The sequence below is a fragment of the Coregonus clupeaformis genome, chromosome 24 (assembly GCF_020615455.1).
Source record: "Coregonus clupeaformis isolate EN_2021a chromosome 24, ASM2061545v1, whole genome shotgun sequence".
Lineage (NCBI taxonomy): Eukaryota > Metazoa > Chordata > Actinopteri > Salmoniformes > Salmonidae > Coregonus > Coregonus clupeaformis.
The window spans coordinates 14,953,575-14,977,576 of NC_059215.1; the positions used below are offsets into that span (position 1 = coordinate 14,953,575).

The 24,002-nt window shown below is 44.1% G+C and overlaps 1 protein-coding gene across 2 annotated transcripts in view; it reads left to right on the forward strand.

Moving 5' to 3' along the window:
- The window catches only part of LOC121537765 (regulator of G-protein signaling 19-like), a 101,944-nt gene that overhangs the window by 60,802 nt on the left and 17,140 nt on the right, over nucleotides 1–24,002 (forward strand). The window contains exons 4-5 of one of the 2 annotated variants that reach the window (XR_006657383.1): nucleotides 291–371; nucleotides 12,226–12,460. Coding sequence is in view for 1 of the 2 variants with exons in the window: in XM_041845394.2 (XP_041701328.1) it covers nucleotides 303–371; nucleotides 12,226–12,460 (304 nt within the window). In the remaining variant the exon portion in view is untranslated. The remainder of the gene's footprint in view (nucleotides 1–290; nucleotides 372–12,225; nucleotides 12,461–24,002) is intronic. The other variant, XM_041845394.2, reaches the window with a different exon arrangement.

The window sequence follows — 24,002 nt, forward strand, 5'->3', positions numbered from 1 at the left end:
AACTAAGTGGCTAGATGTCGAGATCAAGCTTCTTGGTTACAGCAGAGACATTCAATCCCTTCCTGGATCAAGATCCCTGTTGCCTAAATAGTTTTGTGCATAAAAAATTAAATAGAAAAATAGCACCCCTTGTGTGGACTTCCGGTAATACCGTATACTCCGGTATGGAACAGAAACTGTATGACGGTATGAAAAACTGGATACTGCCCAACCTGAGTGTGTGTGTGTGTGTGTGTGCATGTGCATGTGTGTGTGTATAAGTGCTGTGATGTAGTTTCACCACCTTGCAGTCTCACTGTTAGGAATGAAGAGGACAGAAGGAGGAAATCCCTGGAAACACGCTTGGAGACCATACCAAACTGTGAAGCTTGGTGAGTACCCTAACCCCTACACCCTAACCCCTACACCCTAACCCCTAGTGTTGCACTGTGTACCCAAACTTCTGTACTTTTTTGAACATGAAAAACAGTTCGGTACTAGATTATTATTAATTTTTTGTGGTTATTCTGTCAAATGTGTCTCACGTCATATGGGTCTTTCTATAAATAATGTGTGACATTGGGATCAACATTTATAAATGATTTAAAACACAAATAAAAAGGATTTTCATGCAGTTCCACATGTGTACTTACAGTGCCTTGCAAAAGTATTCAGCCCCCTTGGCGTTTTTCCTATTTTGTTGCATTACAACCTATAATTTAAATGGATTTTTATTTGGATTTCATGTAATGGACATACACAAAATAGTCCAAATTGGTGAAGTGAAATGAAAAAAATAACTTGTTTCAAAAGATTCTAATAAATAAATAACGGAAAAGTGGTGCGTTCATATGTATTCACCCCCTTTGCTATGAAGCCCCTAAATAAGATCTGGTGCAACCAATTACCTTCAGAAGTCACATACATTGAGGGAAAAAAGTATTTGATCCCCTGCTGATTTTGTACGTTTTCCCACTGACAAAGAAATGATCAGTCTATAATTTTAATGGTAGGTTTATTTGAACAGTGAGAGACAGAATAACAAACAAAAATTCCAGAAAAACGCATGTCAAAAATGTTATAGATTGATTTGCATTTTAATGAGGGAAATAAGTATTTGACCCCTCTGCAAAACATGACTTAGTACTTGGTGGCAAAACCCTTGTTGGCAATCACAGAGGTCAGACGTTTCTTGTAGTTGGCCACCAGGTTTGCACACATCTCAGGGGGGATTTTGTCCCACTCCTCTTTGCAGATCTTCTCCAAGTCATTAAGGTTTCGAGCCTGACGTTTGGCAACTCGAACCTTCAGCTCCCTCCACAGATTTTCTATGGAATTAAGGTCTGGAGACTGGCTAGGCCACTCCAGGACCTTAATGTGCTTCTTCTTGAGCCACTCCTTTGTTGCCTTGGCCGTGTGTTTTGGGTCATTGTCATGCTGGAATACCCATCCACGACCCATTTTCAATGCCCTGGCTGAAGGAAGGAGGTTCTCACCCAAGATTTGACGGTACATGGCCCCGTCCATCGTCCCTTTGATGCGGTGAAGTTGTCCTGTCCCCTTAGCAGAAAAACACCCCCAAAGCATAAATGTTTCCACCTCCATGTTTGACAGTGGGGATGGTGTTCTTGGGGTCATAGGCAGCATTCCTCCTCCTCCAAACACGGCGAGTTGAGTTGATGGCAAAGAGCTCAATTTTGGTCTCATCTGACCACAACACTTTCACCCAGTTCTCCTCTGAATCATTCAGATGTTCATTGGAAAAACTTCAGACGGGCCTGTATATGTGCTTTCTTGAGCAGGGGGACCTTGCGGGCGCTGCATGATTTCAGTCCTTCGCGGCGTAGTGTGTTACCAATTGTTTTCTTGGTGACTATGGTCCCAGCTGCCTTGAGATCATTGACAAGATCCTCCCGTGTAGTTCTGGGCTGATTCCTCACCGTTCTCATGATCATTGCAACTCCACGAGGTGAGCTCTTGCATGGAGCCCCAGGCCCCAGAGAGATTGACAGTTCTTTTGTGTTTCTTCCATTTGCGAATAATCGCACCAACTGTTGTCAAATCAAATCATATCAATTAAAAATGTATTGGCCACATGCGCCGAATACAACAGGTGCAGACATTACAGTGAAATGCTTACTTACAGCCCTTAACCAACAGTGCATTTTTTTTTTTTTTCTGGATTTATTTGTTGTTATTCTGTCTCTCACTGTTCAAATAAACCTACCATTAAAATGATAGACTGATCATGTCTTTGTCAGTGGGCAAACGTACAAAATCAGCAGGGGATCAAATACTTTTTTCCCTCACTATAATTAGTTAAATAAAGTCCACCTGTGTGCAATCTAAATGTCACATGATCTGTCACATGATCTCAGTATATATACACCTGTTCTGAAAGGCCCCAGAGTCTGCAACACCACCAAGCAAGAGGCACCTTGAAGACCAAAGTGTTCTCCAAACAGGTCAGGGACAAAGTTGTGGAGAAGTACAGATCAGGGTTGGGTTTTTAAAAAATATCAGAATCTTTGAACATCCAACGGACCACCATTAAATCAATTAAAATATGGAAAGAATATGGCACCACAACAAACCTGCCAAGAGAGGGCCGCCCACCAAAACTCACGGACCAGGCAAGGAGGGCATTAATCAGAGAGGCAACAAAGACACCAAAGATAACCCTGAAAGAGCTGCAAAGCTCCACATCGAAGATTGGAGTATCTGTCCATAGGACCACTTTAAGCCGTACACTCCACAGAGCTGGGCTTTACGGAAGAGTGGCCAGAAAAAAGCCATTGCTTAAAGAAAAAAATAAGCAAACACGTTTAGTGTTCGCCAAAAGGCATGTGGGAGACTCCTCAAACATTTGGAAGAAGGTACTCTGGTCAGATGAGACTAAAATTGAGCTTTTTGGCCATCAAGGAAAACGCTATGTCTGGCGCAAACCCAACACCTCTCATCACCCCGAGAACACCATCCCCACAGTGAAGCATGATGGTGGGGATGTTTTTAATCGGCAGGGACTGGAAAACTGGTCAGAATTGAAGGAATGATGGATGCCGCTAACATACTGAGCATGACATTCCTGTGAGCATGATTTTTGTTACACTCATTCGTCTTTTGACCAATCAGATCAGCTATGAAAAAGATCTGAAGTGAAAACATCTGATGTGATTGGTCGAAAAGACCAATTAGTGGAAAAATAATATCAGAATTGGGCTGCCTGTGTAAACACAGCCATAGTGTATTGTATGTCGTTTTGGAACTAAACTATTCATATAGGCCCCGATTCCGACCGGAGTTAAGCGCGCGTAAATGGAACTTAACTCAGTGACTTGGGGTTACATTTACATTACATTTTAGTCATTTAGCAGACGCTCTTATCCAGAGCGACTTACAGTTAGTGAATACATATTTTTTTTTTTATACTGGCCCCCGTGAAAACGAACCCACAACCCTGGCGTTGCAAACGCCATGCTCTATCAACTGAGCTACATCCCTGCCGGCCATTCCCTCCCCTACCCTGGACGACGCTGGGCCAATTGTGCGCCGCCCATGAGTCTCCCGGTCGCGGCCGGCTGCGACAGAGCCTGGATTCGAACCAGGATCTCTAGTGGCACAGTTAGCACTGCGATGCAGTGCCTTAGACCACTGCGCCACTCAGGAGACACTTTACTTACATGAATATTGCAATTGCACAGTAACAAGAACTCTTGTAATGTTACCGTAACTTTGAATACTAAGTAGATCTATAAGTAACTAAAGGGGGAATTCCGACCCGAGTTAAGCGCGTGTAAATGGAACTTAATTCAATTTGTATGCACTTTTATCTCGCCGTGTATTCTGACCTTGAATTTAAGCATGAGAATAGCATGCTATTCACACACCTATTAGAGAATAGCATGCTATAATACACACCTATTAGAGAATAGCATGCTATTCACACACCTATTAGAGAATAGCATGCTATTCACACACCTATTAGAGAATAGCATGCTATAATACACACCTATTAGAGAATAGCATGCTATTCACACACCTATTAGAGAATAGCATGCTATTCACACACCTATTAGAGAATAGCATGCTATTCACACACCTATTAGAGAATAGCATGCTATTCACACACCTATTAGAGAATAGCATGCTATTCACACACCTATTAGAGAATAGCATGCTATTCACACACCTATTAGAGAATAGCATGCTATTCACACACCTATTAGAGAATAGCATGCTATTCACACACCTATTAGAGAATAGCATGCTATAATACACACCTATTAGAGAATAGCATGCTATTCACACACCTATTAGAGAATAGCATGCTATTCACACACCTATTAGATAATAGCATGCTATTCACACACCTATTAGAGAATAGCATTATATAATACACACCTATCAGAGAATAGCATGCTATTCACACACCTATTAGAGAATAGCATGCTATTCACACACCTATTAGAGAATAGCATGCTATTCACACACCTATTAGAGAATAGCATGCTATTCACACACCTATTAGAGAATAGCATGCTATAATACACACCTATTAGAGAATAGCATGCTATTCACACACCTATTAGAGAATAGCATGCTATTCACACACCTATTAGAGAATAGCATGCTATTCACACACCCATTAGAGAATAGCATGCTATTCACACACCCATTAGAGAATAGCATGCTATTCACACACCTATTAGAAAATAGCATGCTATTCACACACCTATTAGAGAATAGCATGCTATTCACACACCTATTAGAGAATAGCATGCTATTCACACACCTATTAGAGAATAGCATGCTATTCACACACCCATTAGAGAATAGCATGCTATTCACACACCCATTAGAGAATAGCATGCTATTCACACACCTATTAGAGAATAGCATGCTATTCACACACCTATTAGAGAATAGCATGCTATTCACACACCTATTAGAGAATAGCATGCTATTCACACACCTATTAGAGAATAGCATGCTATTCACACACCTATTAGAGAATAGCATGCTATTCACACACCTATTAGAGAATAGCATGCTATTCACACACCTATTAGAGAATAGCATGCTATTCACACACCTATTAGAGAATAGCATGCTATTCACACACCTATTAGAGAATAGCATGCTATTCACACACCTATTAGAGAATAGCATGCTATTCACACACCTATTAGAGAATAGCATGCTATTCACACACCTATTATTTTTGGGGTGGAGATCAAAGAAAATGAAGGTGTGGCGGAGGTGTGTCTACGGATACGCTGTATTCTGACCTTGACTTGATTCCCTGCCGGTTCCAAGTGGAATAGTAATCTTAATTTTTTTCTGATAGAAATAACAGCATTCTCCATGCACTGTAATTTATAAATTGAGAAGAGCTATTGATAAGAGCTAGGTCAATTAGTAATCTGTTTGGAGAAGGGGATTGTAAATACACGTAGTAATTGTTTTAGATGAATTTTCCTTATGGAAACCAGTCATATGGAAGCAAACTGAAAATCATATCAACATGACATGTATTGCGGCCCTTTTCCACAGTTAAATAGGATATAAATAGCTGTGCCGTTATTCAGAATTCTAATTGTGTGTCCTCGTAATTTGCAGAGAGGAAATTTGGAGACCCGGGCTTTTCTGTAGGGCTGAACCTGCCGAGTTTATGTATGCGCTTTAGATCGTTTTGATTATATGCCCGGGCTTTTCTCCATTTTATTTTACAATTTGTATCATGTTAAATATTAGCCACTATCAGGAGCCACCATCAGTAAAACCCACATACATTTATTTTTGCATCATTCCATTCCATTTCCCTTTCTTTCCTCTGTCACGTCTGTGTAAGTTGTTCCTGAGGGTTGCTAGCATTAGTGGATCATATTAGGCTAAACGTTGTGCAATAATTTAGGACATGTAGCCTATTAGAATCATTATGGAACACAGACCATACGTAGCCTATTAGAATCATTATGGAACACAGACCATACGTAGCCTATTTGAATCATTATGGAACACAGACCATACGTAGCCTATTAGAATCATTATGGAACACAGACCATACGTAGCCTATTAGAATCATTATGGAACACAGACCATACGTAGCCTATTTGAATCATTATGGAACACAGACCATACGTAGCCTATTTGAATCATTATGGAACACAGACCATACGTAGCCTATTAGAATCATTATGGAACACAGACCATACGTAGCCTATTTGAATCATTATGGAACACAGACCATACGTAGCCTATTAGAATCATTATGGAACACAGACCATACGTAGCCTATTAGAATCATTATGGAACACAGACCATACGTAGCCTATTAGAATCATTATGGAACACAGACCATACGTAGCCTATTAGAATCATTATGGAACACAGACCATACGTAGCCTATTAGAATCATTATGGAACACAGACCATACGTAGCCTATTAGAATCATTATGGAACACAGACCATACGTAGCCTATTAGAATCATTATGGAACACAGACCATACGTAGCCTATTTCAATCATTATGGAACACAGACCATACGTAGCTATTAGAATCATTATGGAACACAGACCATACGTAGCCTATTAGAATCATTATGGAACACAGACCACACGTAGCCTATTTGAATCATTATGGAACTCAGACCATACGTAGCCTATTTGAATAATTATGGAACACAGACCATACGTAGCCTATTAGAATCATTATGGAACACAGACCATACGTAGCCTATTAGAATCATTATGGAACACAGACCATACGTAGCCTATTAGAATCATTATGGAACACAGACCATACGTAGCCTATTTGAATCATTATGGAACACAGACCATACGTAGCCTATTAGAATCATTATGGAACACAGACCATACGTAGCCTATTTGAATCATTATGGAACACAGACCATACGTAGCCTATTTGAATCATTATGGAACACAGACCATACGTAGCCTATTAGAATCATTATGGAACACAGACCATACGTAGCCTATTAGAATCATTATGGAACACAGACCATACGTAGCCTATTTGAATCATTATGGAACACAGACCATACGTAGCCTATTTGAATCATTATGGAACACAGACCATACGTAGCCTATTAGAATCATTATGGAACACAGACCATACGTAGCCTATTAGAATCATTATGGAACACAGACCATACGTAGCCTATTAGAATCATTATGGAACACAGACCATACGTAGCCTATTTGAATAATTATGGAACACAGACCATACGTAGCCTATTAGAATCATTATGGAACACAGACCATACGTAGCCTATTAGAATCATTATGGAACACAGACCATACGTAGCCTATTAGAATCATTATGGAACACAGACCATACGTAGCCTATTAGAATCATTATGGAACACAGACCATACGTAGCCTATTAGAATCATTATGGAACACAGACCATACGTAGCCTATTAGAATCATTATGGAACACAGACCATACGTAGCCTATTTGAATCATTATGGAACACAGACCATACGTAGCCTATTAGAATCATTATGGAACACAGACCATACGTAGCCTATTAGAATCATTATGGAACACAGACCATACGTAGCCTATTAGAATCATTATGGAACACAGACCATACGTAGCCTATTAGAATCATTATGGAACACAGACCACACGTAGCCTATTAGAATCATTATGGAACACAGACCATACGTAGCCTATTTGAATCATTATGGAACACAGACCATACGTAGCCTATTAGAATCATTATGGAACACAGACCATACGTAGCCTATTTGAATCATTATGGAACACAGACCATACGTAGCCTATTAGAATCATTATGGAACACAGACCATACGTAGCCTATTAGAATCATTATGGAACACAGACCATACGTAGCCTATTAGAATCATTATGGAACACAGACCATACGTAGCCTATTAGAATCATTATGGAACACAGACCATACGTAGCCTATTAGAATCATTATGGAACTCAGACCATATGTAGCAGTTTAAACCTGTAGCCTGGCGCACGGTTCATGACGACTGGATGGTTGTCATGACAGTTCCATGATTACTGAGGATTATTAGGGTGGATTTATAGGACCACTGGTCAGCCCCTATTGGACACTTTTCTCACCTTCCAATATTTCATAGATTAAACAACTGAATATGGCAACTTTCAGGATGAATCAAACCACAGTACTTTTTATTCATCAATATATTTTGTGCGTAAAGGCTCTTTAAACAGTTTTAATTTTGTATTCATACATACCTTCCTAACCAAAAAATGTGCCTAAATAATCTACAAGATCAGAGTATTTTTAAATCTACCAGTTGGTGCTGAAATGGAGAGGAATATGCATATATTTGCATGGCTTTCTTTCCTTGATCCCTATATTCTGAACCCGTTCCCTCTATATATTCTGGGAGGGTTTTCAGCGGTTAAGTGACATTTATTCAGAGTGCGCAAGGTAGCCACACCTGCAGGGTGTGTTTCGCGACTGAATGAGGTAAGTCTGAATACCAACTACTGAGAAGTGTGTAGGAAAGGCATTCATAAGTCGGGATCAGGCCCATAATACATTAAATTATATAGCTATAATGAATAATGAATCATAGGTCTAATGAATGTCATTTGGCCCAATATTATGGCCATAGATGAGCAAATTAACCCTGCTATATATGAAATGTCATATCATTACATAATATTTATAATATTATATGTAATAATAATAAAATATACAGTGCATTCGGAAAGTATTCAGACCCTGTCAAAAGAACCGATGTGGATGTGGTGGAAGAGTCAGGCGCAGGACTCAGAGGATTCGTCCAAAAGACTTTACTAGTCCAAAGTGCAACAAAACAATACACGACCTCGAAAACAAACGGAGGCGAGGGAATTACGCAACATGCGTAAAACAATAAACAAAACTAACAGAGCGCAAACACGCAGCTCCGCACGACAGGCAAACAACAACACACAATCTAACTAATACAAAACAGGGAACTTATAAGACACGTAATCAGAACACAAACAGACACAGGTGTACAAGACAGACTAAAGCAATCACACCACGAAACATACAACGGTGGCAGCTAGTACTCCGGGGACGGCGAACGCTGAAGCCTGCCCGAACCAGGAGGAGGAGCAGTCTCGGCTGAAACCGTGACAGACCCCTTCACTTTTTCAAAATGTTGTTACGTTACAGCCTTATTCTAAAATGGATTCAATTGTTTTTTTCCCTCATCAATCTACACACAATGCCCCAAAATGACCATGCAAAAACATGTTTTTAGAAATGTTTGCACATTTATTACAAATTAAGCTTGGCACGCCAGTATTTGGGGAGTTTCCCCTATTCGTCTCTATTTTCAGGTCTCTTCAGAGATGTTCGATCGGGTTCAAGTCCGGGCTCTGGCTGGGCCACTCAAGGACATTCAGAGACTTGTCCCGAAGCCACTCCTGCGTTCTCTTGCCTGTGTGTTTAGGGTCGTTGTCCTGTTGGAAGGTGAACCTTCGCCCCAGTCTGAGGTCCTGAGCGCTCTGGAGCAGGTTTTCATCAAGGATCTCTCTGTACTTTGCTCCGTTCATCTTTCCCTCTATCCTGACTAGTCTCCCAGTCCCTGCCGCTGAAAAACATCCCCACAGTATGATGCTGCCACCATGCTTCACCGTAGGGATTGTATTGGCCAGGTGATGAGCGGTGCCTGGTTTCCTCCAGACGTGACGCTTGGCATTCAGGCCAAAGTGTTCAATCTTAGTTTCATCAGACCAGATAATCTTGTTTCTCATGGTCTGAGAGTCCTTTAGGTGCCTTTTGGCAAACTCCAAGCAGGTTGTCATGTGCCTTTTACTGAGGAGTGACTTCCGTCTTGCCACTCTACCATAAAGGCCTGATTTGTGGAGTGCTGCAGAGATTATTGTCCTTCTGGAAGGTTCTGGAGATCTGTCAGAGTGACCATCAGGTTCTTGGTCACCTCCCTGACCAAGGCCCTTCTCCCCCGATTGCTCAGTTTGGCCAGGCGGCCAGCTCTAGGAAGAGTCTTGGTGGTTCCAAACTTCTTCCATTTAAGAATGATGGAGGCCACTGTGTTCTTGGGGACCTTCAATGCTGCAGAAATTATTTGGTACCCTTTGCCTTCCCCAGATTTGTGCCTCAACATCCTGTCTCAGAGCTCTACGGACAATTCCTTCGACCTCATGGCTTGGTTTTTGCTCTGACATGCACTGTCAACTGTGGGACCTTTTATATAGACAGGTGTGTGCCATTCCAAATCATATCCAATCAATTGAATTTACCACAGGTGGACTCCAATCAAGTTGTAGAAACATCTCAAGGATGATCAATGGAAACAGGATGCAACTGAGCTCAATTTCGAGTCTCATAGCAAAGGGTCTGAATACTTATGTAAATAAGGTATTTCAGTTTTTACATTTGTTATCAATTTGCAAAAATTTCTAAAAACCTATTTTCGCTTTGTCATTATGGGGTATTGTGTGTAGATTGATGAGGGGAAAAAAAAAGAATGTAATCAATTTTAGAATAAGGCTGTAACGTAAGAAAATGTGGAAAAAGTGAAGGGGTCTGAAAACAATCCGAATGAATAACAATAATATAATAATAATATATATTAATTAATCCTGCTATTAACCCTGATATGTATCAAATTACTTATAATTACATAATATGTATAATATTATATTATATACATAATTTATATGATATAATAATAATAAAATAATAATAATGAAATATATAACATAAAATATTGCATACATAAAATTTGTGCATCTGTGACTTTCTCCCTCATCATTATTCACGATTCATTCAGGATTATCCACATTAATGTATAAAGTGTTTAGAAACATATTTTATTCTTATTTACAATAAAAGTGACTCAAAATGAGTGAAGGAAAAGCAGCCAACAAGTGCCCAGCATATGTGGGAACTCCTTCAAGACTGTTGGAAAAGCATTCCAGGTGAAGCCGGTTGAGAGAATGCCAAGAGTGTGCAAAGCTGTCATCAAGGCAAAGGGTGGCTATTTGACGAATCTCAAATATAAAATATATTTTGATTTGTTTTAACACTTTGTTGGTTACTACATGTGTTATTTCATAGTTTTGATGTCTTCACTATTATTCTACAATGTAAAAAAATAGTAAAAATAAAGAAAAATCCTTGAATGAGTAGGTGTGTCCAAACTTTTGACTGGTAGTGTATAAGTGAAATTTATCCCAATGCTTTTGGTCCCCTAAAATGGGGGACATTTCTAAGCAGTTCACCCGATATGTTACATTTTTTCAAATTAAAGCTGACAATCTGCACTTTAACCTCATAGTCAGTCATTGTTTGATTTCAAATCCAAACTTTTGAAGTATAGAGCCAAAAGGAGAAAAACATGCTTCACTGTCTCAATAATTACGGAGGGCGTTTTTATTTTTACTGGTCAAGCCACAACTGAGCGAGCCAAATAAAACCTTTTGGTTGCACTCAATCGCTGACACTAGCGCCTCTATTGCAGTCCAAAAAAAACATTCAAAGCTTTTTTGGGTTGCGCCTTTCTAGGCTATTTCGTGGTACGGCGTTGTATATTCTCACGGGCTTTAAAGAGATGATTTTGACCATATATGGTTAATTAGGGGCGTTTCTAAATGCACATAGCTAAGGTCGTGTACGAGCACTGAGGCTGAGAACAACTGGTATTTATCAATGTTTATCTCCTACCAGTGTGAGTATGATGCTTGTAGAATTGTTTGATAAATCACACTTTTTCTATACATACGAACATTCTAAATTCCGTTTGTAAGTAGCAATATTGATAAATGAGGCTCCTGGACACTCTCTCTCTCTCTCTCTCTCTCTCTCTCTCTCTCTCTCTCTCTCTCTCTCTCTCTCTCTCTCTCTCTCTCTCTCTCTCTCTCTCTCTCTCTCTCTCTCTCTCTCTCTCTCTCTCTCTCTATCTGTGTCTCTCTCTCTCTCTCTCTCTCGCTCTCTCGCTCTGCTCTCTCAATTCAATTGAAGGGGCTTTATTGTCATGGGAAACATATGTTTACATTAACAAAGCAAGTGAAATGGATAAACAAAAGTGAAATAACCAATAAAAAGTGAACAGTAAATCTCTCGCTCTGCCTATCCCCCGCTCTCTCCCTCCCTATCCCTCCCCCTCCAGCACCAAACCAACGTTTGGGCCCAGTAGTTTAACCTCTTTCCCCCCCACCCCCTCCCCCCTCTCTTTCTCTCTCCCACCCCTCCCAGCACCAAACCAACATTAGAGGAGATAAGGGTCTGGGCTCAGTCATTCGATAAGCTGATGAAGAATCCTGCAGGTCGGAACGTGTTCAGGGAGTTCCTCCGTACCGAGTACAGCGAGGAGAACATGTTGTTCTGGCTGGCCTGTGAAGACCTCAAACAGGAGATGAACAAGAACACAGTGGATGAGAAGGCACGCATGATCTACGAGGACTACATCTCTATCCTCTCCCCCAAAGAGGTACGAGTACTGCACATTTTTATTTTATACATATATATATATATATATATATTTTATTTTTATTTTTTTCACCTTTATTTAACCAGGTAAGCCAGTTGAGAACAAGTTCTCATTTACAACTGCGACCTGGCCAAGATAAAGCAAAGCAGTGCGATAAAAACAACAACACAGAGTTACATATGGGGTATAACAAAACATAAAGTCTAAAAAATACAACAGAAAATATATATATACAGTGTGTGCAAATGTAGCAAGTTATGGAGGTAAGGCAATAAATAGGCTATAGTGCAAAATAATTACAATTAGTATTAACACTGGAATGCTAGATGTGCAAGATATTATGTGCGAATAGAGATACTGGGGTGCAAAAGAGCAAAATAAATAACAATATGGGGATGAGGTAGTTGGGTGGGCTAATTTCAGATGGGCTGTGTACAGGTGCAGTGATCGGTAAGGTGCTCTGACAACTGATGCTTAAAGTTAGTGAGGGAGATAAGTGTCTCCAGCTTCAGAGATTTTTGCAATTCGTTCCAGTCATTGGCAGCAGAGAACTGGAAGGAATGGCGGCCAAAGGAGGTGTTGGCTTTGGGGATGACCAGTGAGATATACCTGCTGGAGCGCAGACTACGGGTGGGTGCTGCTATGGTGACCAATGAGCTAAGATAAGGCGGGGATTTGCCTAGCAGTGATTTATAGATGGCTTGGAGCCAGTGGGTTTGGCTTACGAACATGTAGTGAGGACCAGCCAACAAGAGCGTACAGGTCACAGTGGTGGGTAGTGTATGGGGCTTTGGAGACAAAACGGATGGCACTGTGATAGACTACATCCAATTAGCTGATTAGAGTGTTGGAGTCTATTTTGTAAATGACATCGCCGAAGTCAAGGATCGGTAGGATAGTCAGTTTTACGAGGGCATGTTTGGCAGCATGAGTGAAGGAGGCATCTTCTCTGTCCTCCACATTCTCCCCCAAAGAGGTACGAGTACTTCCTATTTCTCTCCTATCTCATTCTCCTCTGTCGTCCTCCTCCATATCTATGTCTTCTGCCTCAGAGGTACGAGTACTTCCTGTTTTCTCCCTTTGCCTCTTACTCTATACTCTCTCCATCCTCTCTGTGATCCTCTTCTACATGTCTATCCTCTTCTACATCTATCCTCTTCTACATGTCTATCCTTTTCCAAAGAAGTACAAGTACTCCCCATCCCATGTCTCAAAATGGAAAGACTACTCCATGTCCCCTCCATACTCAGAGCATTTGTTAGGTTGCGGCACAACTGTGCAGTTGTACTGATGATTATTTAAGTGATAATGCCCGAGAAGCCGATGTTTGGAGGATATATTGGCACGGGTGGTGTTCGTCGAGGGCCAGCAAAACGTGCAAATATATCCTCCAAACACCGTATTCGACAGTTTTTTGTGTTATGAGAACATTTGCCGCAACCTAACGAATGTTCTGAGTGTTACCAACATATTCAAATAATGATTAAAAACGTTATTTTGATGCATTTATTCATACTATTTCATCCTTCCACAAGATATAGTCCCGATACATTTCTAGGGTTGCTACCCAAGCCGGCTGGTCGTTCATTCTATTGGTTCGGTTTCCAGAGACGTGACCCAGTTGTTAAGTCTTTTTGTTCTGTATCTATGGACGCGACCCAGTCGTTCGTTCTTAATGTTACATTTCCATGATGGCTGGCAACGTTCTTATCCCTTGCTTGCTCGCTAGCCAACTTTGGCAACACAGTCACATCAAACAGTGCAGCCAGAATAACAGCACAGTAGCTGCATTTGCATTTGTTTAAGCTGTTTTCTAGAGGTTTGTTGAGGATACATCCATAACAGTGAGCTAAGATTTCGCCTGGTATTGAACGTTTGCTCTCTCGCCAGGCCACTGTTCAGAAGAGATAGCCAACTACACAGCTAGCACAATCACTTCAAACTGAAGCTGGAATAACAGCAAACTAGCTGGATTTCGTGTTTTTCTTTGTATATATCCATAAAAGTAATGCTGATTCATGATTTCGACTGGCTGAGGAAAGCTGCCAGCCTGTCTGTCTCGTTCATTACTATGGGACAGCTGGAGATCGAATTTCAATATTGAAACAATGTTGCAAATGTAAATGCTACTTTAAAAGAAATGGGAGATAATGTCTCGATGCGTTTTACAGTGTAGATCTTGTATATAAATTGCCTGGCTGGGCTGATGAGACAATGGATTGCGCAGTCAGATGGAACAGAGTAAATAGGCATTTTAACGTCATAGATTTAGCCGGTGGTAACTTGTGTAGTAGATACCGGCTGGAATGCGGTTTTAACCAACCAGCATCCAGGATTAGACCCACCTGTTGTATAAACAATGTGTAAGGACTTGCTAGGCGTGGCTGGTAGGATGGCAATGATGAAGAACAATGACAGAAGCATATTTATTCAAAATAAAAGGCTCACAAAGCTGGTTCTCAAACTGTAACTGAAAACAAAAACACTCTTCCACTCTCCTTAACTGAACCTAGCATTAGACTTAACTTTAAAGAAAACAGGCTGGGCTGCGACCCAGATTCACTTGTAGTCCGGTCACTTCTTCCTGTGGAGAACACAATGTCCAGGGCTTCAAACAAATGTCTGTAGAGCCTCTGGTGTCTGTTCCCTGCTGAACTTTAACAGCACTTTAAATGTCCCAGGTGTGTTGCAGCCTAACGAGGCTGAGTGCACTCAGGTGTTGGCATAGCGCTGCAGAATAGCTTGCTGCTGGTTGTGGGGTGTGACTGATGCTCCAAACAGTGGCTTTCCCCGGCCAGATCACTGGGGGGCGCCACAAATGTTTGTATAAAACGTTCGCCTGACGTTGCAAGAACGTTCCCAAAACAATTTGTCTGTTTTTTTTTTTTAAAGGTTCCCAGAATGTTTAATTAGGTTGTGGGAACAGTCTGGTGGGAACATTGTAACTTCACAAAAGATATGTTCCCAAAATACAAAAACTGTCCAGTTGTGCAGATGATTTTACATGTTTCTTTTAGGGTGCAAAAACATTCACCTGGTGCAGAGCCGCCGGAAAACATGTGGCGAGACAGCATCTGGCGCCGCAACACCACTTTCAAAGCAGCAGCACCGAACGCGTTTAGTAGATATGTTAATTAGATCACCTCAATAGAAACACGGCGAAAAACGTTTTTTTTTTTTTGTTGCAACGGAACAGAAAGCAGACGTTTCTTATTGGACATGCCTCCGCTACACTGAACACATTTGCCCAACCATAACAGATGGATGGCTAATGCAGAAAAATAAATAATGTATGGGTTCTAGTGCCGCCACAAATAGTGACTAGCTAGTGCATAGTGACACCTACTGATAAGAACTTGTAATGCAGGTTTGGTTAGAATAGAGTGCAATAGAATGAGTGACATTCAATAATATCTACTTTATGAAAAGGGGGACATTAATTTCATTGAAAATGTTGAAAATAGTTGATTTAATAATTGAACGGATTGATGGATTTTACAGGGTTTCTACATTGAAACCTGTCTGTCTTTTTTTATTTTTCAATGTCCACTTCTTAACATTGTGTGTGTATAGATACAACAATTATATTTAAAGACATTGTAACCTTTGTTTGCATAACGCTCAGCCCTGCTACTGTAGTTCACTAAACTACAGAGTATGTTGTCCATTGAAGTTGTTGTCTCTGGCTCTTTTGATGTCAAGGTTTGTGGGAGTTTTGAAAGGGGTTTGATCTGCCACGAGTGTTTCCAATTCTCCAATTTGAACAGTCCATGGAGGTTTCATTCATGTGTAAGTGTTATTTTACGGTTGAGGAAGTTAGTTGTACAACAACCCATGTAGAAACGCATATGTTAATTATTTTGAATCACATGACTATTTAGTAGATATTTATTTTACAAACATAGTTTTACAATATTTTTTGTTGATAGTCACAAGTGGGGATCAAACCTGGGAGCTTTGGAGTGTTATCCCTGGAAATAATTCACTGCGCTGTGACTAACACAAATGTAAAACCTCTTAGATGTTAAGTCCCCAATATAGGGGACTTAGAGCGGTTCTGGACCGGTTCCGACTGACATTTTGGTGTACAAAGCGCTCTGTGAACGTTGTGTGGTCCTGTGCCTTATAGTGCCAGAAAGCCCCGTCTGTCTGCTCTCTGTTTCCACTCTCTCAGCGGAGCTGACTTGAAGTGTCAGGTTTCACACCGTACATTTGCATAGGGAGTGGCATGTCACATTTTCAGGCCAATCCAGACGAAGGAACTATTTCCTCTCCCTCTGAGCGACGGAGCCCAGCCTGGGAGATGGCATGTGAAAGGGGACAGTCCAGATACTCTCAGTCGGATGTAGAGCTGTCAACATGATACAAAAAATACTAAATAATTTCATTAGAATTGAAACGCGACGACTTTCTCTCGGTCACAGAGGGACAAAATCACTTTGTGCGTAAAGCTGAAGTTGTAACGAGTCTGCAGCAATCCGAATGGTGCCTTTAGCGTTGTTCAGAGGAGGTTTGACAGAAAATGATCTGTTGTCAGTTTTATGAAATGGGGCCAAATTTGTACTGTCACTAAATATGATCCTATTTATTTGACAGTTATAAGGAAGGTGAAATCTTATAGTAAGTTGTTTATAATTTGACTGTTACTATATTTAGAATTTCAATAATTTCAAGCCCTATTCCCCCACTTTTGTTGAATAGCAAAAAATATATAAACTGTATATAGGATTTTTTTTATATTTTAATATTTCAATAATATTTGTACTATTTACTTGAGCTTGTGTCTTCCAAAATGAACTCAGCAACTTAGTTTAAAAACAAGGTGAGTTCCAGAGCTTTTCTAGAACTAACTTGTCCCCTGTAGCTCAGTTGGTAGAGCGTGGCGCTTGCAACGCCAGGGTTGTGGGTTCGTTTCCCACGGGGTGGCCAGTGTGAACAAATGTATGTACTCACTAACTGTAAGTCGCTCTGGATAAGAGCGTCTGCTAAAAATGTAAAAAACAATGCTTTTTATGGCCCTCTCATGAAAGATAATTACTTTCGGGTATTTAGGCGGAAATCTACATTTTACATTATTATTCAAGAGGCTAAATCTTTTTACACCTTTACTCTGACTTCCAGGTTGTGGTCTTTGTCTTTGTGAAGAGAGGATAACTACATCTAGAAAAAAATAACTCTACCGATCATCTTTATATACTGTAAAGTTTAGATGTTTTGACTTTTATTTTCCCAAACAAACTTTCATTTCAGATATCATGTTAAAATTATTGCCTGGCAGATTGCAGTGAGGTGTACGTAGATGTGCAAATGTACTAAGACATATAGCCAATAGTTTGGATCATAATTTAAAGATTTCAGTACAAAGGGAAATCCACTAGAAACATTAGGATCCTGGTGGCGCAAACAGACTAAGTAGCCTACAGGGTTTGAGGATGGGAGATCGTTCCCAGTTTGCTGGGTAAACAGCACCTCTGTCTCTCTCTTATCTCCCACAAAGGGTATAATCTCTCAATTCCCTGTCCTCTCCTCTCTGTCCTCCCCTCGTCCTGAAAGAGTGTGATCTCTCAACATTAAACTTTAACACTGTAATTCGCCTCTGCCAGGAATGGAGCGAGACTCTAGGGAATGGAGCGACTGTAATTAAGGCAAAACTCTAGGGCTAGCTCTATTAGTCTCTCTCTCTCTCTCTCTCTCTCTCTCTCTCTCTCTCTCTCTCTCTCTCTCTCTCTCTCTCTCTCTCTCTCTCTCTCTCTCTCTCTCTCTCTCTCTCTCTCTCTCTCTCTCTCTCTCTCTCTCTCTCTCTCTCTCTCTCGCTATCTCTCTCTCATTCTTTCTCTCTCCCTCTCTCTCTGTCTTTCTCTCTGGTTCTCTGGTTCTCTCTCTTTCTCTCACTCCCTCTCGCTTCCCCTCTCTCTGTCTTTCGTTCTCTCTCTCTGTGCTGGGTCCCCTCTGCTTATGAAGTATGTGTGTAAGAGTAAGTGTTTTGTCAGAGGGGAGGGGAGTTAAGGAGATGAGATGAAAGGAGAGGGGAGAAGAGAGGAGGAGAGGAAAGGAGAGGGTAGGAGAATTAAGGAGATGAGAGGAAAGGAGAGGGAAAGAGAGGAGAGGAGAGGAGAGGAAAGGAGAGGAGAGGAGAGGAGAGGAGAGGAGAGGAGAGGAGAGGAGTGAAGAGGAGAGGAAAGGAGAGGAGAGGAGATGAGAGGAGAGGAGAGGAGTGAAGATGAGAGGAAAGGAGATGAAAGAAGAGGAGAGGGGAGGAGAGGAAAGGAGAGGGGAGGAGAGTTAAGGAGATGAGAGGAAAGGAGAGGGGAGGAGTGAAAAGAGAGGAGAGGAGGGGGGAGGAGAGGAGAGGAGACAAGAGAGGAAAGAAGAGGGGAAGAGGGGAAAGGAGAGGAGACGAGAGACGAAAGAAGAAGAGGGGAGAGGGGAAGAGATGAGAGGAAAGGAGAGGTGAGGGGAGGAGAGGAAAGGAGAGGAGAGGAGTGGGGAGGGGAGGAGATGAGAGGAAAGGAGAGGGGAGGAGAGGAAAGAAGAGTTAAGGAGATGAGAGGTGAGGAGAGGAGAGAAGAGGAGACAAGAGAGGAAAGGAGAGGAGAGAAGAGGAGACAAGAGAGAAAAGGAGAGGAGAGGAGAGGAGAGGAGAGGAGAGTTAAGGAGATGAGAGGAAAGAAGAGGAGAGGAGAAAGAGAGAAAAGGAGATGAGAGGAAAGAAGAGGAGAGGAAAGGAGGGGAGAGGAGATGAGAGGAAAGGAGAGGCAAGAATAGGAGGGGGAGGAGAGGAGAGGGGAGGGGAGTTAAGGAGATTAGAGGAAAGGAGAGGGGAGGAGAGGAGAGGGGATGAGAGGAAAGGAGAGGGGAGGAGAGTTAAGGAGATGAGAGGAAAGAAGAGGGGAAGAGAAGAGAGGAGAGGGGGAGAGGAGAGGAAATGAGAGGGGAGGGGAGGAGAGGAGAGTTAAGGAGATGAGCGGAGAGGAAAGGAGAGGAGAGTTAGGGAGATGAGAGGAGAGGAGAGAAGAGGAGACAAGAGAGGAAAGGAGAGGGGAAGAGAGGAGAGGAGATGAAAGGAGAGGGGAGGGGAGGAGAGTTAAGGAGATGAGAGGAAATGAGAGGAGAGGAAAGGAGAGGAGAGTTAAGGAGAGGAGAGGAGAGGAGAGGAGAGGAGAGGAAAAGAGAGAGGAGGAAAATATAGGAGAGGAGGGGGAGGAGAGTTAAGGAGATGAGAGGAAAGGAGAGGAGAGGAGAGGAAGAGGAGGAGAGGGAGGGGGAGGGAGGAGAGAGGAGGGAAAAGATAGGAGAGGAGAGGGAGGAGAATTAAGGAGAGGAGAGGAGAGGAGAGGAGAGGAGAGGAGAGGGGAGGAAAGAGAGGAGAGATGAGAGGAGAGGAGAGGTGAGGAGAGGAGAGAGGAGGAAAAGATATGAGAGGAGAGGGGAGGAGAATTAAGGAGATGAGAGGAAAGGAGAGGGAGAGGAGAGGAGAGGGAGAGAGGAGAGGAGAGGAGAGGAGAGAGAGGAGATGGGAGGGGGGAGGAGAGGAGAGGAGAGGAGAGAGGAGGAAAAGATAGGAGAGGAGAGGGGAGGAGAATTAAGGAGATGAGAGGAAAGGAGAGGAGAGGAGAGGGGAGGGGAGGAGAGGAAAAGAGAGGAGAGGAGAGGAGAGGAGAGGTGAGGAGAGGAGAGGAGAGGAGAGGAGAGGGGAGGGGAGGAGATGAGAGGAAAGGAGAGGAGTGGTGGAGAGGAAAGAAGAGTTAAGGAGATGAGAGGAAAGGAGAGGAGTGGAGAGAAGAGTAGACAAGAGAGGAGAGGATTGGTTGAGGTTGCTGTGGCTGTCATGGCTGTACTAGTCTAGCCCAGCTCAGCCAGACCTCCTCTACCCTCCCCCATACCCTCCTCTCCTCTAACCTCCTCTACCCTCCCCTCTCCCCTCCTCTCCTCTAACCTCCTCTACCCTCCCCTATACCCTACTCTCCTCTAACCTCCTCTACCCTCCCCTATACCCTACTCTCCTCTACCCACCCCTATACCCTCCTCTCCTCTACCCTCCTCTCCTCTAACCTCCTCTACCCTCCCCTATACCCTCCTCCCCTCTACCCTCCTCTACCCTCCCCTATACCCTACTCTCCTCTAACCTCCTCTACCCTCCCCTATACCCTACTCTCCTCTAACCTCCTCTACCCTCCCCTATACCCTCCTCTCCTCTAACCTCCTCTACCCTCCCCTATACCCTACTCTCCTCTAACCTCCTCTACCCTCCCCTATACCCTACTCTCCTCTAACCTCCTCTACCCTCCCCTATACCCCTACTCTCCCTCTAACCTCCTCTACCCTCCCCTATACCCTCCTCTCCTCTAACCTCCTCTACCCTCCCCTCTCCCCTCCTCTCCTCTAACCTCCTCTACCCTCCCCTATACCCTACTCTCCTCTAACCTCCTCTACCCTCCCCTATACCCTACTCTCCTCTACCCACCCCTATACCCTCCTCTCCCTCTACCCTCCTCTCCTCTAACCTCCTCTACCCTCCCCTATACCCTCCTCCCCTATACCCTCCTCTACCCTCCCCTATACCCTACTCTCCTCTAACCTCCTCTACCCTCCCCTATACCCTACTCTCCTCTAACCTCCTCTACCCTCCCCTATACCCTCCTCTCCTCTAACCTCCTCTACCCTCCCCTATACCCTACTCTCCTCTAACCTCCTCTACCCTCCCCCTATACCCTCCTCTCCTCTAACCTCCTCTACCCTCCCCTATACCCTACTCTCTAACCTCCTCTACCCTCCCCTATACCCTACTCTCCTCTAACCTCCCCTACCCTCCCCTATACCCTCCTCTCCTCTAACCTCCTCTACCCTCCCCTATACCCTACTCTCCTCTAACCTCCTCTACCCTCCCCTATACCCTACTCTCCTCTACCCTCCTCTACCCTCCCATACCCCTCTCCTCTAACCTCCCACCCCTATACCCTACTCTCCTCTAACCTCCTCTACCCACCCCTATACCCTCCTCTCCTCTAACCTCCTCTACCCACCCCTATACCCTCCTCTCCTCTGACCTCCTCTACCCTCCCCTATACCCTCCCCTCTACCCTCCTCTCCTCTAACCTCCTCTACCCTCCCCTATACCCTACTCTCCTCTAACCTCCTCTACCCACCCCTATACCCTCCTCTCCTCTAACCTCCTCTACCCACCCCCTATACCCTCTCTCCTCTGACCTCCTCTACCCACCCCTATACCCTCCTCTCCTCTAACCTCCTCTACCCCCCCATACCCTCCCCTCTACCCTCCTCTCCTCTAACCTCCTCTACCCACCCCTATACCCTACTCTCTAACCTCCTCTACCCTCCCCTATACCCTCCTCTCCTCTAACCTCCTCTACCCTCCCCTATACCCTCCTCTCCTCTAACCTCCTCTACCCTCCCCTATACCCTACTCTCCTCTAACCTCCTCTACCCTCCCCTATACCCTACTCTCCTCTAACCTCCTCTCCCCTCCTCTATACCCTCCTCTCCTCTAACCTCCTCTACCCTCCCCTATACCCTCCTCTCCTCTAACCTCCTCTACCCTCCCCTATACCCTCCTCTCCTCTAACCTCCTCTACCCTCCCCTATACCCTACTCTCCTCTAACCTCCTCTACCCTCCCCTATACTCTCCTCTACCCTCCCCTATACCCTCCCCTCTCCCCTCCTCTCCTCTAACCTCCTCTACCCTCCCCTATACCCTCCTCTACCCTCCCCTATACCCTCCTCTCCTCTAACCTCCTCTACCCTCCCCTATACCCTCCTCTCCTCTAACCTCCTCTACCCTCCCCTCTCCCCTCCTCTCCTCTAACCTCCTCTACCCTCCCCTATACTCTCCTCTACCCTCCCCTATACCCTCCCCTCTCCCCTCCTCTCCTCTAACCTCCTCTACCCTCCCCTATACCCTACTCTACCCTCCCCTATACCCTACTCTCCTCTAACCTCCTCTACCCTCCCCTATACCCTACTCTCCTCTAACCTCCTCTACCCTCCCCTATACCCTCCTCTCCTCTAACCTCCTCTACCCCCCCTATACCCTACTCTCCTCTAACCTCCTCTACCCTCCCCTATACCCTACTCTCCTCTAACCTCCTCTACCCTCCCCTATACCCTCCTCTACCCACCCCTATACCCTCCCCTCTCTCCTCCTCTCCTCTAACCTCCTCTACCCTCCCCTATACCCTCCTCTCCTCTACCCTCCCCTATACCCTACGCTCCTCTAACCTCCTCTACCCACCCCTATACCCTACTCTACCCTCCCCTATACCCTACTCTCCTCTAACCTCCTCTACCCTCCCCTATACCCTACTCTCCTCTAACCTCCTCTACCCTCCCCTATACCCTCCTCTCCTCTACCCTCCCCTATACCCTACTCTCCTCTAACCTCCTCTACCCTCCCCTATACCCTCCTCTCACCCACCCCCTATACCCTCCTCTCCTCTAACCTCCTCTACCCTCCCCTATACCCTACTCTCCTCTAACCTCCTCTACCCTCTCCCTATACCCTACTCTCTCTAACCTCCTCCCTCCATACCCTCCCTCCTCTAACCTCCTCTACCCTCCCCTATACCCTCCTCTCCTCTAACCTCCTCTACCCTCCCCTATACCCTCCTCTCCTCTAACCTCCTCTACCCTCCCCTATACCCTACTCTCCTCTAACCTCCTCTACCCTCCCCTATACCCTACTCTCCTCTAACCTCCTCTACCCTCCCCTATACCCTACTCTCCTCTAACCTCCTCTACCCTCCCCTATACCCTACTCTCCACTAACCTCCTCTACCCTCCCCTATACCCTACTCTCCTCTAACCTCCTCTACCCTCCCCTATATATCTCCTCTACCCTCCCTACCTCCCCTACTCTCCTCTAACCTCCTCTACCCTCCCCTATACCCTACTCTCCTCTAACCTCCTCTACCCTCCCCTATACCCTCCTCTACCCTACCCCCTATACCCTACTCTCCTCTAACCTCCTCTACCCTCCCTATACCCTACTCTCCTCTAACCTCCTCTACCCTCCCCTATACCCTCCTCTCCTCTACCCTCCCCTATACCCTACTCTCCTCTAACCTCCTCTACCCACCCCTATACCCTACTCTCCTCTAACCTCCTCTACCCTCCCCTATACCCTACTCTCCTCTAACCTCCTCTACCCTCCCCTATACCCTCCTCTCCTCTCCTCCAACCACCCCACCTCTCCTCTACCCTCCCCTATACCCTACTCTCCTCTCCTCCAACCACCCCACCCCTCCTCTACCCTCCCCTATACCCTCCTCTCCTCTAACCTCCTCTACCCTCCCCTATACCCTCCTCTCCTCTAACCTCCTCTACCCTCCCCTATACCCTACTCTCCTCTAACCTCCTCTACCCTCCCCTATCTACTCTCCTCTATTCCCTATACCCTACTCTCTCCCTATACCCTACTCTCCTCTAACCTCCTCTACCCTCCCCTATACCCTACTCTCCTCTAACCTCCTCTACCCTCCCACCCTCTCTCTAACCCCCTCCCCTATACCCTACTCTCCTCTAACC